The sequence below is a fragment of the Erythranthe guttata genome, chromosome 14, assembly GCF_056151865.1.
Source record: "Erythranthe guttata isolate IM_541 chromosome 14, IM_541, whole genome shotgun sequence".
In the NCBI taxonomy this organism is placed as follows: Eukaryota; Viridiplantae; Streptophyta; class Magnoliopsida; order Lamiales; family Phrymaceae; genus Erythranthe; species Erythranthe guttata.
This window is the reverse complement of record NC_142546.1, coordinates 290,121-304,985: the sequence shown is the minus strand read 5'-3', so window position 1 is coordinate 304,985 and position 14,865 is coordinate 290,121. Positions and strand designations below refer to the sequence as shown.

At 35.4% G+C, this 14,865-nt stretch overlaps 4 protein-coding genes across 4 annotated transcripts; 2 read left to right on the top strand and 2 right to left on the bottom strand.

Moving 5' to 3' along the window:
* Positions 1–34: 34 nt before the first annotated feature.
* Positions 35–4,630, bottom strand: PUM24 (pumilio 24). Its single transcript, XM_012985113.2, has 17 exons — positions 4,241–4,630; positions 3,633–3,686; positions 3,400–3,461; positions 3,200–3,281; positions 2,973–3,096; positions 2,796–2,879; positions 2,597–2,711; positions 2,191–2,341; positions 1,997–2,110; positions 1,814–1,885; positions 1,663–1,713; positions 1,524–1,574; positions 1,291–1,398; positions 1,055–1,207; positions 863–937; positions 523–770; positions 35–434 (listed from the first exon to the last, which is right to left on the bottom strand). Exons 1-17 carry the CDS (start codon positions 4,499–4,501, stop codon positions 317–319), a joined length of 1,923 nt encoding a protein of 640 aa, XP_012840567.2. The 5' UTR covers positions 4,502–4,630; the 3' UTR covers positions 35–316.
* A 728-nt stretch (positions 4,631–5,358) lies between these two features.
* LOC105962403 (uncharacterized) lies at positions 5,359–6,922 on the bottom strand. The gene is made up of 3 exons (XM_012986713.2): positions 6,784–6,922; positions 6,587–6,671; positions 5,359–6,468 (listed from the first exon to the last, which is right to left on the bottom strand). Exons 1-3 carry the CDS (start codon positions 6,787–6,789, stop codon positions 5,606–5,608), a joined length of 954 nt encoding a protein of 317 aa, XP_012842167.2. The 5' UTR covers positions 6,790–6,922; the 3' UTR covers positions 5,359–5,605.
* Positions 6,923–9,815: 2,893 nt separating this feature from the next.
* On the top strand, positions 9,816–10,978 carry LOC105962396 (F-box/kelch-repeat protein At3g23880). Its single transcript, XM_012986705.2, has one exon. It carries the CDS (start codon positions 9,821–9,823, stop codon positions 10,952–10,954), a length of 1,134 nt encoding a protein of 377 aa, XP_012842159.2. The 5' UTR covers positions 9,816–9,820; the 3' UTR covers positions 10,955–10,978.
* Positions 10,979–12,865: 1,887 nt separating this feature from the next.
* Positions 12,866–14,346, top strand: LOC105962120 (F-box protein CPR1). Its single transcript, XM_012986405.2, has 2 exons — positions 12,866–13,030; positions 13,570–14,346. The coding sequence occupies exons 1-2, from the start codon at positions 12,866–12,868 to the stop codon at positions 14,344–14,346; spliced, it is 942 nt and encodes a 313-aa protein (XP_012841859.2).
* The last annotated feature ends 519 nt before the right edge of the window (positions 14,347–14,865 follow it).

The following is a 14,865-nucleotide window of genomic DNA, read 5'->3' as shown; positions in this document are numbered from 1 at the left end:
CCACACATTAGATCCAAGAACACTCAAACACGAATAAAAATAAAAATAGAAGATATTGAATTAAGCAAGAAAGTAAGTTTGTGTGACAAGAACAAAACACTGCTTTGTTTCATCTACAGTCATATATAGCTTAGGCTACAAAAATTTTCTTCTTCGAGACATTAAAAAAGAAATACAAAAACACTCATTGGACAAAACAGAAGGTAGCCCAAAACGAAGGCCTCAAAAAGTAAAAACTCAGTGGTCTCTGAGGAATATGTTTTCTTGTTCATTTCACCTGATTACGGCATTACAGATTTAGTCTTGTTTAGCAAACTCATTCGGCTACCGATAATTTTAGTTCACCTCTCTTTACAAACGGCTGCAACTCTGCTTTGGCCAACTCATTGATCGCAGTGTTTGAGGTTTCCAAGAATGCACTAATTACCTTCGAACTGAGCAAAAAAAAAACGATGACGATGATGTCAGAAAAAACACCAATGAAACTAAATTTGGAAAAATGTCCGACTGAGTTTTTCTAACCTGTGGCCTTTGACCCAAGTTGCACAATTCCCTTTGAGAGCTTTTTCCCATAGAGTGGAAGCAAAAGCAGGGCAGTCGAGAATAAGTTTCTTGATAGTCCTGCTCGAGTGAAAGTGTTCCAAAATATGTTCTTCTTTTGAATCATCCAGTTTAGGCTGTGCAACAATAGTTGCTATAGCTTCGTATAATTCTCCCAACTTTTCGTCCAGTGTTGGATGAAGTATTCCATCAGCTCCTCCAGTAGCAACCTACATGCATCGGATTTAGGGACTGTTTGGCTACTAACGTGAACTGACAAATATAATTATATCGAAACTGAAGAAACCAAAAAGAGAACTACCTCGTATACAACCTCTTTCCCAAATTTAGATCTCAGTAAGCTTTCTGCCATTTCACAACATGCATCAACGAGTTTCTGCCGAAACAAACATTTTTAAACAATAAAGACAAAAAAAATTAAGACAGGCAATTCCAAGGTAACATATGAACATTATTACACCGACAAAATGCAGCAATAAAATTAAGTACAAACCTCAGCAAGCCCGCTGTTTACAAGCAACTCCTGTCTACGCTTAATAGAATCTTTCTTACCACCCTCGATTAGTTGTGTACTTGGAGCAGAATCGTCATCTTCCTCGTTCTTATCTTCTTCAACAACAGCTTCTTCATTGACATCAGATTCTTCCTGAAATTAGTAAATTAAACGAAGTATTGTTAAATTCTGTAGAAAAAATTGTAATGGAGAAGAAAAAGAAGAGGAAGTGTTGCCTTATTCTTTAGTGAAGGAATAGTTAGGCTCAAAGATGTTAAATCATCGGAAAAGAAATATCGAGCACAGTTAGGATGCAGAAGCTGCATAATGGGGCGCCTTCCACCCTGCAAAGGAAAATGTGATTAGATTAATCCTAAATACATTTGTTTTCATCTAATAATTAAAATCACCAAAGAAGATTAGGACACAGTATACATGTATATATAAATATATATGCATTTCACCGAACCTGATCTAAAAGAAGCTCCTTTAAGTTTCCTTCAAGCTCGCGAATGATAATCTGCAAGAATGTGAAAAGGATGGTCAGATTGTGAAATTTGCTGAGTAGAAAAGGAAGTTTAAAGGATAAAATATGTGAGAAAACAGACCTTCGACACGAGTTTGGTGTCGTCAACAACCGAGAAAATCGAGACAAGTACCTGAAATATATAAAGGTGGATTTTTGAGATTTAGAACTAATTAGAAGCCTGATTGTAAATCATGTGAATGGATCATTTATTACAACTTGCATAATCGTACCAAATTCCCGAATTTGTCGCGCGCTATTTTGTCGACATGGCCTTTCATGCCTTTGATAATTTTCTTCCTCTCCTAAACGAACATACATTAAAGAGAGTTTTCAGGAGAGAAAAAACGAGCAAATCTTCCGACATAAAATGAGTCTAATTAAATAAACAAAACTCGAAGGAAACCTTCACGAACCTTTGCACTCCCATGCTTGATACAAAACATAGCAAGCCTGGATCCATCCTTAGTGTGGATCATTCGAATAAGAGATGGACCTGCAAGCTGCTGAATCACATCTGCTGCAGAAGTCTGAAAAAAATATTTTATTTAGATAAAATAACCGTAAGTGATTAAAAAGTATATATATAATTGGAGGTCATCAAAAGTACCTTATCTGCAATGGTGAGGTATTCATATAATGCCCTGTGCACAATGGAATGGTCTAATATCCCTTTCTCCATTATCGGCTGAAGAACAGATGACATGTGACGCGAGACTGACGACTTTGATAACTGCAGCTTCGATATTACATCTTCTAATCTGTAATTAATTATAGTAGTTTTTCATCATATCTGATCATGTTCTTTCACTGAGCAGACTAGAATTATCTTTTTTTTCCATAAGAAAACTTATCACTGAAAAGAGCCTCAACTCGTATCGACAGACAAGCTTCGTCCATAACAATAAAAAAATTAATCTGAATTTAAGTTTTAATATTTTGAATTTGTTTTAATTGATAGTATCTGATCCGCAAAACCCATGCCTTGAATCACAGTGTGAAAGTGAATGTGTCACCTGTCATCTTTCGCAATCACCAAATCCTGAAATAACTGAAGTTCTGGCGAGTATAGTTCCACAAGAAGAGCTTGCTTCTGTGTTGCATTCCCCAAATTATACACATGTTCAATAACTGCAAAAGCATGGTACAAGCATTTAAATAAATAGTAGAACAAATTTCATGGCAATAGTTGAATCTCCAATCATGACATTATACCTAGTGAGCCGACCATTTGTCGAAGAAGAGTAGCAACATGACCATGAAGAGACGAGATAAATTCTCCTAGCTGTTCTTTCGATGCTGAAAAAAAAAAGGTAAAAATAAAATAATGAAAAGGGAGTCGGGAAAGAGGGGTAAATCGGTCTTTTAGGATTTTCTTGGAAAGAGGCGTACCATGGTCTAACATCTTAGTAACAAGATGAACTGCATAAGTATTGCTTGAAAGTGAAATAAAATGCGGACGAAGCTCCAAGAACACAGCGTTTCTTTCTTCTTGTGTACAATGCTTAACACATGTCTGTAGTTCAAGAAAACAAACGAAAGAGTTGCTTCAAACAATTGAAAAATATTAAAAGGTAATGGTGGTGGATTGACACATCGGAGGTTGTAGGCATGGAAACCTGAAGAACACGAGATGAAACGTGAGAGCTTGCAATTTCGGAAATCTTCCCCTTCATCTTCGATATTGCTTCACTCACCAACCTTTTGGACACAGCGGAAAGATGATTTAATTCGCACAAATTCTCCTCATGATAAAAATAAAATAAAAATAGTTGATAGTGCTAGAATCGAAGAAGTAATATCCAGAACAGATGTATACTTTGATCTATCTTCTTTTGCAATATTTCGGCGTCTCATCTTCTCCCAAAGCAAGGAAAGATCCTGATCGAAATGAAGTAAAAGATGGATCAAAGAACCCAAGTCAGGATTTAGGAAAGTATCTTAGCAAAAGACACCGAAATCCCGACAAGATGCAAGCACAGTAAAATTGGCATATATGTGGACTATTAAAAAAAGCTGCAACACAAAACAGAGTATGAAGACAAGACTTACTTGTTCCAACGAATAATGCTTCTTCCTCTTCTTTTTTCTTTCTTCAGTTAGTTCCTGAAAAAAAACGAGAAAGAAAAATCAACCGTGACACAAACGAAACAAATCAAACTATAGTGCAACTTTGAATCACTCCACATCCCAATAAAGTACTCAAATTAAGTTGCATACAGATATTGATTAAAACTCAAATTCTAGTTATAAGTACTCCTTGTAATCACAGATATTCGTCTTCTTTCAGAAGAAATTAATACGACGCATTCCACATTGCACCTCATATAAAGCATTGCTACAAACACATTGCACTTGTGGAGGTGGTGAGTTGTGACCTAATTTTCTCCAAATTCGTCATTTCTCAAACATTGGTCGGAGTTGATTTTATTTTTTTCAGTATCAAATTATTCATGAAAACAGTTAAAAACATACATTCTTGCGGTACAAGTGCCAGAACCCACAGTACAACTTCCGAACACAGTTCATAGAAACGATTACCAGTCAATAAACCAACTCCAAATATTAACAAATTCAATAAAAGAAAAACATACAAACAAACAATCATCATAAATGTAAGGGAACAAAGACACTAAAATAAAATATAAAAAAGGTCGAACCTTTGCACGCAAACGGCCAATTTTCTTGGAGTCATCCACTCCATCTTTATTCACACTAGGTTTATGGTAGTCGTTTGAAGGTGATTTGAAGGGCTTTTTCGTGAATTTACTCTGAACATCGCTCGAGCTGAACTTAGGCTTATTGGAATTAGGAGTAAACTTAGGTTTCTTCGAAATAGAGTCAGTTCCCTCTGTTTTCTGGTTAGGGATTCTCTTTCTCTTGTTCATTTCGCCGCTACTCTTCTGAGGCTTCGCCGCCATTGTTAAAAGTTGAACCTCGAGTGTCTGATTACTGCAAGTTTTTGAGAAACGCCGTATTCTCTCTTTTCTCTGCGCTCTTTTGGATTGGGCCGAACTATGAAATGAAAGTGGGTATCGGATATTATATATTCACACAGATTAATACTTGGGCTTTTTTTGGGCTATTATTATTTGGAATGCCCTCATGTTTGGGTAATTACAAGCATCTCCCTAAACTATGAATTTTCTTATATTTTCACCCTTATGGACTCAAATTCAACATAATCTTCTAGACTCCATGGAATGTTCTCTAGTTTGTACTTGTTTTCTGCAAAAATAATTTTTTTAATGCACCACAATCTGATATTTACAAGTCAAGAGATGCGTTTTATGATCGTTTTGTTTCGAAATGTGGAGCTCGAATGTGATAAAACGGGTACAAACTGGAGAACATTCCACATGGTCTAGAAAATTAACTATATTTGACACCGTAAGGGTTGAAGTGTAAAAAGATTCATAGGTGTAGGGGTGGTCGTTATTACCCAAACATGAGGGGTTTTATCGTAATTTGACTTTATTTCAGGAGGATGGCCGTAATTTACCCTTTTTTATGCATAAAAGTAGAAAAATAAAATTCAATTATTTTCGAAAGTTAGAAAAGATATTTCAATTTTGTTCCAAAGAAATCATAATAAAATAAAATCCGAATTTTGGAAATTGAAATTAAAAAAATAATCCATAATCGGAAAATTTTCGAATCAAAATCAGACGCAATTCGGATTTTTTTGCTTTTTCTTAGTCACATAAAAAAATTAAAAAAAAAAAACAAAAAAAGAAAAAACACAATACATAATAATACTAAACAAATAAAAATACAATTTTTGTGGAAAAAAAAATCTACTATTGGTAGACTGTTTGCCTTGTCTCATTTTCGTACACTTGTTTAAGAACACACAAGAGCCTGTCTGAATTGAGGAATTACAAACAGCTTTATTGAGATATATGCTTCCACACTGCAGAGTACTAAATAGTAATTAGTCAAAACTTATAACATCAAACTTATAATCTCCATTAAATTGCTTATTGTTCTCTTATTTCTTTTGTATCAAGTTTCCATGTAATAACTTATACTATAGTGCATGCATTTGGATTTTCCTCACTGAACATTGATGTAATATTCCCATTGCCATTGCCGCTGCCGTTGTTGTTGCCGTTGTTGTAGTTCCCGCTGTAATAAGCCGAGCTGTATTGATCTGGTCTACCGTAATGCGAATACACCGGTTGCGGCTGATAAACATGGCTGTTATATTGTTCTTGCCTAGTGTAATGTGAGTACTGTGGTTGCGAATTGGGATACGCGTATTCGGTTACGTAAGGCGATGGCTTGTACGTGTTGTAGCTGTGATTCACGTACATCGGTTGAGGTGGTTGTGGTTGTGGTTGTGGATGTGGGTCCCCTCCGAATCCTGGCCCACCTGGATAGCCGTTCCATTGTCCACCGTAGGCGTAGCGGTGTCCGTAATCCGGTGGGTGATGGTACACCACATGAATTTGTTCCGCGTCCCTAGGTTTGTTAGAGGGTTGACTTGTTGTGTCGTTAGTCGATTCAGGGGAAGGGTTTGCATTAGATAGATGTGGATTATCTGGCGGTGGTGGTGGTGGTGGTGAGTCTTTTTGTGGCTCTGCTGATGGTGGTGGTGGTGGTGATTGATCTGTTTGTTGTTGTTGTTGTTGTTGTTGTTGTTGATGTTCTGTGGGCGGCTTGTTGGATTCTGGCGGTGGTGCTCCTCCTTCTCCTTCGGCTGTGCCACCACCTTCGGGTGGTGGTGGTGGCGGCTCGGATGTTGGTTGATCGGGTTGTTCGGTGTGCGAACATATGATTGCGCTTTTTCTTGTTTTCTTGATGGCTTTGACGATTTTTTCGGGATCGGCCCACCCGATTATTGTTATTTTTTGCTGAGGGAAATCAACGTATAGATCGTATATACCTGCAATCAAAATCCGAACAACACTTTTGTTAGACGATCATGCTACTATGCAATAATTACGATCGAGGAAATTAAAAAGGAGCTAGCTAGATATCGTAAATTCCGAGTTCGATATAACCTGTGATGCCGTTTAGTGCTTTCTTGATCTTCTGAACACAGCCATTGCAATCCATTCTGACTCTTATCTCTGTCACTCTCGGTTTCTGCATCGTTTCGGAGTTAACGAAATGTTTTCCGGACGAAATATATATCGATGAAAAGCGAATTCATATATATGATTTTAAGACAGATAGACATAGATATTTACATACGTACCTCCATGGTTGAAGAATGGTGAATGGAGAAAACTTGGAATAAATTAAAGGTGGTTTCTTTCGAAAAATAAAACAGGGTGGAGAAATGAATGGAGAATCAAATATATGGCATGCATTTGCATGTAAAAAAAGGGAGGGAATATATAAAAGTTTTCGAATTGTGGGTCATGCAAAGAATCTCTTTTTTCGTGTTGAGTTTTCGCACTCCTTTCGTGTTTTTCTCTACGTGTTTTCGTGTGTGTGTTTGTGTGTGTGTGTGTGTGTGTGTGAGAGAGAGAGAGAGAGAGAGAGAGAGAGAGAGAGAGAGAGAGAGAGAGAGAGAGAGAGAGATTAGCTTTCTTGAGTCATTGTCATGGAATGGGTTCACCACATGAATAGAAGTCTTGTTTGGACCTTACAATGTTTGAGCCAAAGGGAATTTGCTTTTAGTGAAGATGAGCATATTTATTATTGCATATATATATATAAATTGCTATATATACATATATATATTGAAAGTAGCTTTTGTGCGTGTGAACAAAAATTGTCTTGATTGTTTATTATTGGATATTAAAGCACCAAAAATTGTTTTTTTTAGACTAAATGGCCCTTAAAATTGTTCTCTTGTTGTAATGCTTTTGACTCATCAATTGTTCTTTACACTTCTTGTATTGTACAAGATCTCCAAGTTGACAGGTTTGAAGAAATTTTTTTGTTTTTTTAATAGTGTAAACTAATCGAGTTTCTATGAACGTATGGTGTTAAAATTGTGTTTGTGCTTAGTTTGATATGTAATTGAGTTGAGCTCAAACATCGAGCAGAACTTTACAGTTTCTCGAACAAAAATGTGTTCAAGTTTGGTTCGGTTATGCCAACAAACCGACTCAAACGAGCTTTTAAGGACGATCTCAAGATCGAGTATGAAGTAGTTTTAATCGTGTAAACTTTCTTTTAGGTCTACAATATTCTTTCATTGATTGAAGAATATTTAGAGTCGTGTAAGCCATTTCTTTTTGTGGATAAAGACGTGCTTTTATTTTTCAAGAGGCATAATAGAAAAACTAAAAAAGAAAAAGAAAAGTGGAATGGTGTTTGACTAAAATTTGAATATATTTTAGGCTGCGGCTATATGCAATACTAATTCCACTTGTGCAAAACCAAATTAAAGAAAGATTCCAAAAGATTCCATTTTATTAAGATGAAATAACAAATATACCCATAAATTAAATGGCTTTTGTTTGCTCATGCAAGACCAAATAACAAATAATAATAAAAATATGAAATAACTAAATTTCGACATTAAGGTGTCGAATATATGTCCATAAATTCGACACCTTAATGTCGAAAATTAGTATATTTGGACTAATTTGCTAATAGTTAAATTTCGACACTAAGGTGTCGATATTTTACTCCAAAATCGACGTACATCTCAATGTCGATTTTTACCTATAAAATTCGACATGTACATGTCGACTACGTGTGCGCCGGATTTTCAAAAAAAAAATATGAAACAACTAAATCTCGACATTAAGGTGTCGAATATATGTCCATAAATTCGACACCTTAATGTCGAAATTTAGTATATTTGGACTACTTTGCTAACAGTTAAATTTCGACACTAAGGTGTCGAATTTGTGTTAAAAAAATCGACATCTTAATGTCGATTTTTGCCTATAAAATTCGACATGTACATGTCGACTGTGTCTGCACGGGATTTTTTTTTGAAAAACGATATTCTAGCTAAAAAAACACATAAATGCATATTTTCTTGGGTTTTTCCACCATAGATTCTTCTATTTTGATGTCTTCTGACTCCATACTTACCATCTTTGTAAGATTTGTTGAGTTTTGATGATTTTGAATGTTTAGGTTTTCTGGGTTTGTAGATGAGGAAGGAGAAAGGTTTTGATGGAGAAGATGAGAGTTGGTCTTGTGGTTTTGTAATAGGGTTTTTTTTTTGTTTTTGAGTTTTTGGTATTGCACATTTTGAATTTTCTATTTTTTTAAAAGGTAAGAGTATTATAGTATTTATACATTAAAAAAATTAATTTGGTCTTGCACAAGTGGTTTTAGTCTTGCATATAGCCGCAGCCTATATTTTATTTTCCATTTTTTATTTGAAGTGGGAATATTTATATGATGTATTTCTTTTGGTGAACAATATTACAACTTACAAGCAGTATAGTTCTTTTTTCTTTTTGTAGTAAGACACACTTTATGTGCTCGTATTTGGGTAATTACAATCAACTCCCTCAATTATGAATCTGTTTACACGTTTACTCTTTTAATTTGGTGTCAAATTTAACAAAATCTTCTATATTTCTAATGCACCACAATTTAATGTTTACAAGCCAAGAGACACATATTAACAGAGGCGGAACCACATGGGGTTTAGGAGAGGCTCCGCCCCTGCAGAAAAAAGAATTCACCTATATTCTATTACTTTTTTAATTGCATTCTGGTATTTATCTATAAATTTATAGACTATGGCCCCCCAAAAATTTAAAATTTGTACACTTTTAGCCCATAAAATATATTTCTTTCCTTCTCTTTATTCATCCCCATATTTTGGTCCACCCAACTAAAAGCCCATGCATATTAATATCATCTTGTTTCAAAATATAGAGCTCGAATGGGGTAAAACGGGTACAAATTAAAGAATATTCTACATAATTTAAAATATTCCACTAAATTTGACACGCAAGAATAAACATGCAAGAAGATTCAAAGTTGAGGGTCGTGGTTGTAATTACCCAAAAATGAGGGGTTTTCTCGAAATTTAACATTCTCTCAAGGAGGTGACCGATAATTTACCCTAATAACTATTTTATCTAAAAACGTATATTTATCTAAATTGGTATACCATGCAAATTACGCGTATTTCAAAATCGTGATCCCACCACCTGTTTGATTGTTTGCCTAATAGAGAGTCCCGATCTAATTCTAATACATACTTATAGGTTATAATTCTATCTACCTCGTATGTGTATATATATATATATATATATATACTTATAAAAGCCTAGCATTATTATCTAGGTTAAAGAAGAAGAAGAGCAATGGCTGAAAAACGACTAACCAGTAATCTTCCTGAAGAAATAATGGAAGAAATTTTATATAATCTTCCGATAAAATCGGTGTTGAGATTCAAGTGCGTTTCGAAATCATGGCTCTCTACCATCTCCAGCAAAACATTCATCAAAGATCACCTCAAGAGATCGATTGCCGAAGACGAAGAAAAACCAGGTTTGAAAGTTTTAACCAATCGTAATATCCTCTTCAACTACGTCAAGCCCGCCGCCCGATTGTCATATAGTATAGGATCTTTTTCTCTTTGTAAAAACCCTAAAATCACACCGACTCTCTACGATATTCCCATTCAAAACGTGGATTTCATGCATATCATCGGATCTTGTAATGGACTAATACTCATCATGATTGAAGGAAAATTAGTTCTATGGAATCCCTCAACTAGAATATACAGAGTCATTCCGTCCCCCTCTTTCAACGAAGCGATTTTCCTTCACGATGGTCCGTTTCATGTAAGATACGGGTTTGGGTACGACGAGTCGAACGATGATTACAAGGTTATCTGCATTAAAGACACCAATTACTTCCCGGAACCCTACCACTACGAGACGAGGATGTACAGTTCAAAGACAAATTCTTGGAAGAAATTCGACAACTGCGAAAAGCATCTTCACGGTACGCATGACGGTATTTTAGTCAACGGAAGGCTTCATTGGCTGGTTCAATATAATAGGAGTACCGGTAGTCGCGATATTGTCTCCCTTGATTTGACGGAGGAGAAATATCAAACTTTCTCGCATGGTGTTGAATATTCTTCTGGAGTGGTCTCTTTGGTCGAACTCGGAGGCTACCTTGGTTTGATGAATTTAATGAGTGGTGCGGATGTGAATGTATGGGTTATGAAGGAGTATGGTGTGACAGAATCTTGGACTAAAGTTTGGACATTATCGAACTTTATAGATCAATTACCTCGCAAGTGTGTCGGTGACATTGGCAAGTTAAAACCCTTGTGTTGGAGCAAGAATGGAGATATTTCAATTGCGTTCGGACAATATGTAGTTGTTTGTAACGGGAAAAACGTATTGCGCAAGTCTCGAGTTGGTAGTGTGTTTGAGCATAGAATTCAACCCATTGTCTACGTTGAAAGCTTAGTTTCTGCTTAGATCGAACATTAATAGATATTCTTTGGGTTAGTTTCACCTTATTCTTTGATTAGTTCTTTGGTTAGTTTCACCTTTGATCCATCAACATTAAATTAATACATATTTATGTTTCTTATTCTTTAGTTTTGGTACTACTCGTAATTTTATCTTCCACTTTTTTATCAGATATATACATATACTAGAGTAATTTTTTATTATATTTATTATAATTTTTTTTATATGAATGGGGTTTTTTAATATATTTATTAATTTTATTTATAATATGGATGGGGTTTTTTTATCTTATTTTAATATAATAGCAGTTAGCACATGATGTTTTTCTAATCAATCGATCATTGGAAGAGATTAGGATTGAATTAGGGTTTCGAAATTTTGAAATGGGTATTTTAAAAAGGTTAGGGGTAATTTGGTCCAAGCAATAACACTAACCTATTCAGTTGTCCAAACAATCCCTACAGCTTAATAGCAATTACTGATCAACAACATATAACAGCGGTCAACAAAGAAAGATAACAGTAAACCAAAATTGAATAAAAATAAAACAGAATACGGTTCAACACAGTATAATAGCGATCAAAACATAACAAAATAGTCGGAAAAATAAAAAAAACGCATCTATCGACATAGTATAATATCAGAAATGAGATCGATCTATATATATCGAAAAAAAAATCAACTAGGTCATGACCTATTGCGCCGACCCACTTTTGCTACTTCTTATATGAAAAATGAGATCGACTATATCACGTGAAAATAATAAATCTAAATATTTGAAAAATTACGGAAAAAAAAAGAGAAACAAATCTTCACCCTCCGACGATTGAGATAATTACTGTTCTCCGATGACATTTGCATCCGGCAGCTATTTTGTATATGCATAGAAATATATAGATATTTCGATTTCCGATAAAAGTTTAATTTTCGATAACATATATGGGTGTGTGTGTGTGTGTGTGTGTATATATATTATGTATTTTATATTTATTTTAGGTTTTCGAATTCGGCCAAATTTGATCCAAATATTTCCGATTTTTCGGCCAAAAAAAAAATCTTTATAATTTCCCGAAAAATATATTAGAAGTTTGTTGGATAACACTGTTGCAAGATTGTGGTGTTCATTGTTGAGTCTTCATTTATTGAAGCTCGTCTTTTATACCAAAATTAACTAATTAAAAGAAAGCAATATAAACAAGAAAAATCAAGAAAATGTAAAATTCTAACGTACTCAACAGTATTTTGTTTTATTATTCGTGTCCCAATCAAGAAAAATCCTAAAACTATACAACGCCACTAATAAAATGAAAACCCTAATCGATCTTATCGAAAAAAAAAAACAAAAAAAAAAGGAAACCCTAATTAATCATGCAGTACTACTGATCAAATCATCCACTGGACCCCTTAATTCCATCAAGATTCATCGATAAGTCGGTTACTCGATCGGTAACTTCAAACGACGCTCTTTCGATATATCACGATTATTATCCAGTATCAATCAGCCAGGCGACTCGATAAACAATAACGTAATAGTATGGTATAAGGAAGAAGATATAATCCGAGCCGCCATAACCCGGTGAATCGGGAGTCGGGATCCTGTTGACCATGACATGCCAAGAACGACCGTAATACTGATCGAACCAGCCAGTGATTATGCCCTCCATTTCAATCGGTACTGCTGTCAAATTTAAGGCCTGCATGCAGGTAAAGAAAGAATAAAATTATAATCGCATTAATTATTTTCATGCAAAAAAGAGCAAAAAGAAAATTTATTATTAATAATAATAACAACAACAATAACAATAAAGAAACTGTACGTATATATGCTTACGTTAAGGGCATAATTAGTGGCGTCAATTATTACTTCCAATGAAATCGAATGAACGGAGTAAACGATGGTATGTGGCCCCTGGTTCAATGGGGGGAACGGAGACGGAAGCCGCGGGAGGTTCCGGTGCAGGGGATAGGGCTCATGTGGCTGAAGGTACAGCGGCGGAACGGCGGGCTGAGGCTGGGCGGGCTGATCAGGCTGGGCTGCGGCGGCGATGGAGGATCTATTACTTCCTCGTCAGAATCCATCATGTTGGTGACGGAAAGTCGGAAATTAGCAGTTATTTTCTTTTCTTTTCTTTTTTTTTTTTATTTTTTTTTTAATAATTGATAAAGCGGAAGCTGAATTGAAATGAATATGGCTCTGATCATATCAACTGGTCTGCCTTTTATATTGAAAAATATTAATCCAAGCAACGGCTACTTTTCATCGTGTGGCCCAAAATCGTTTTTAGAATTCGGCCCAACTCCTTAAATACCCAACTCCACTTTTATAAATTATCAAAATTAAAAAAATTAAAAATTAATTCCACTTTTTTATTACTAAATAAAAAAAGGGTAAATTACAATCACCCCTGAGGTATGGTTAAATTAAGAAAACCCCCTCATGTTTGGGTAATTACAACCACCCCTCAACTATAAATATTTTTACACGTCCACCATTGCGGTTTCAAATTTAATGGAATTTTCGAGATTATATGGAATATTTATTACTTTGGTACCCGTTTTATCCCATTCGAACTCCACATTTTGAAGTAAGATGATTATAATATGGACTAATACTCGTCAAGATTGAAGGAAAATTAGTTCTATGTAATCCTTCAACTAGAATATACAGAGTCATTCCGTCTCCCTCTTTCAACGAAGCGATTTTCCTTTACAATGGTCCATTTCATGTAAGATACGGGTTTGGGTACGACGAGTCGCACGACGATTACAAGGTTATCTACATTAAAGACACCAATTATATTTTCCCGGAACCCTACCAGTACGAGACGAGGATGTACAGTTCAAAGACAAATTCTTGGAAGAAATTCGACAACTACGAAAAGCATCGTCTTCAGGGTACGCATGACGTCATTTTAGTCAACGGAAGGCTTCATTGGCTGGTTCAATATAATAGGAATACCGGTAGTCGCGATATTGTCTCCCTTGATTTGGCGGAGGAGGAATATCATACTTTCTCGCATGGTGTTGAATATTCTTCTGGGGTGGTCTCTTTGGTTGAACTCGGAGGCTACCTTGGTTTGATGAATTTAATGAGTGGTGCGGATGTGAATGTATGGGTTATGAAGGAGTATGGTGTGACAGAATCGTGGACTAAAGTTTGGACATTATCGAACTTTATAGATCAATTACCTCGCAAGTGTATCGGTGATAGGGGCAAGTTAAAACCCTTGTGTTGGAGCAAGAATAGAGATATTTTAATTGCATTCGGACAGCATGTAGTTGTTTGTAACGGAAAAAACGTACTGCGCAAATCTCGAGTTGGTAGTGTGTTTGAGCACAGAATTCAACCCATTGTCTATATTGAAAGCTTAGTTTCACCACTGATTGATCAACAATAGATATTTGTTTCCTTGTTTGGTTAATTGAAACCTATTGTATTATGAAAAAATTCCAAGTCAAAATTATTGATTTGAATTTTGACATACAATTTATAATCACTATGCTAGTATGTGAGACTGACTAGTGACAGGCGCGTGGGGTAGAGAAGTGCACGCACGTACGATGGGCCCCATAATAGTATGGGCCCGGCCCAAATAATTCCGGCGCGTTGGCCCATTTATTCCGTACCCTATTATCTTTTGGTGATGAGGCCTGCCTATATCTACAGCCTATCAGTTTCCATGGGGCCCACTATCCAACATTGACTGACCGATTTTCGAATTTGATTTTATTTTCAATTTTATAAAACGAATTATATGGAGTTTATCAAAAGTTATTATTCAAATTTGCCTATTTAATATGGGGGCAACTATTTTAAATCCCAATTTTTGTTTACTTGAATACTACCAAGTTTAAAACCAAAATTGAGTACATATTTATCAGTTTTTTCTTACTTTAATACCAAAATAAAAAGAAAA

Coding starts and splice junctions, on each gene's coding strand:
- LOC105962120 (XM_012986405.2), top strand. CDS start 12,866: ATGGGGGGAACGGAGACGGAAGCCGCGGGAGGTTCCGGTGCAGGGGAT. Junction 13,031..13,569: donor TCCTCGTCAGAATCCATCAT/GTTGGTGACGGA, acceptor ATACTCGTCAAG/ATTGAAGGAAAATTAGTTCT.
- LOC105962396 (XM_012986705.2), top strand. CDS start 9,821: ATGGCTGAAAAACGACTAACCAGTAATCTTCCTGAAGAAATAATGGAA.
- PUM24 (XM_012985113.2), bottom strand. CDS start 4,501: ATGGCGGCGAAGCCTCAGAAGAGTAGCGGCGAAATGAACAAGAGAAAG. Junction 3,687..4,240: donor TTGGCCGTTTGCGTGCAAAG/GTTCGACCTTTT, acceptor GTTTTTTTTCAG/GAACTAACTGAAGAAAGAAA. Junction 2,342..2,596: donor GTGATTGCGAAAGATGACAG/GTGACACATTCA, acceptor AATTAATTACAG/ATTAGAAGATGTAATATCGA.
- LOC105962403 (XM_012986713.2), bottom strand. Junction 6,469..6,586: donor AGCACTAAACGGCATCACAG/GTTATATCGAAC, acceptor TTTTGATTGCAG/GTATATACGATCTATACGTT.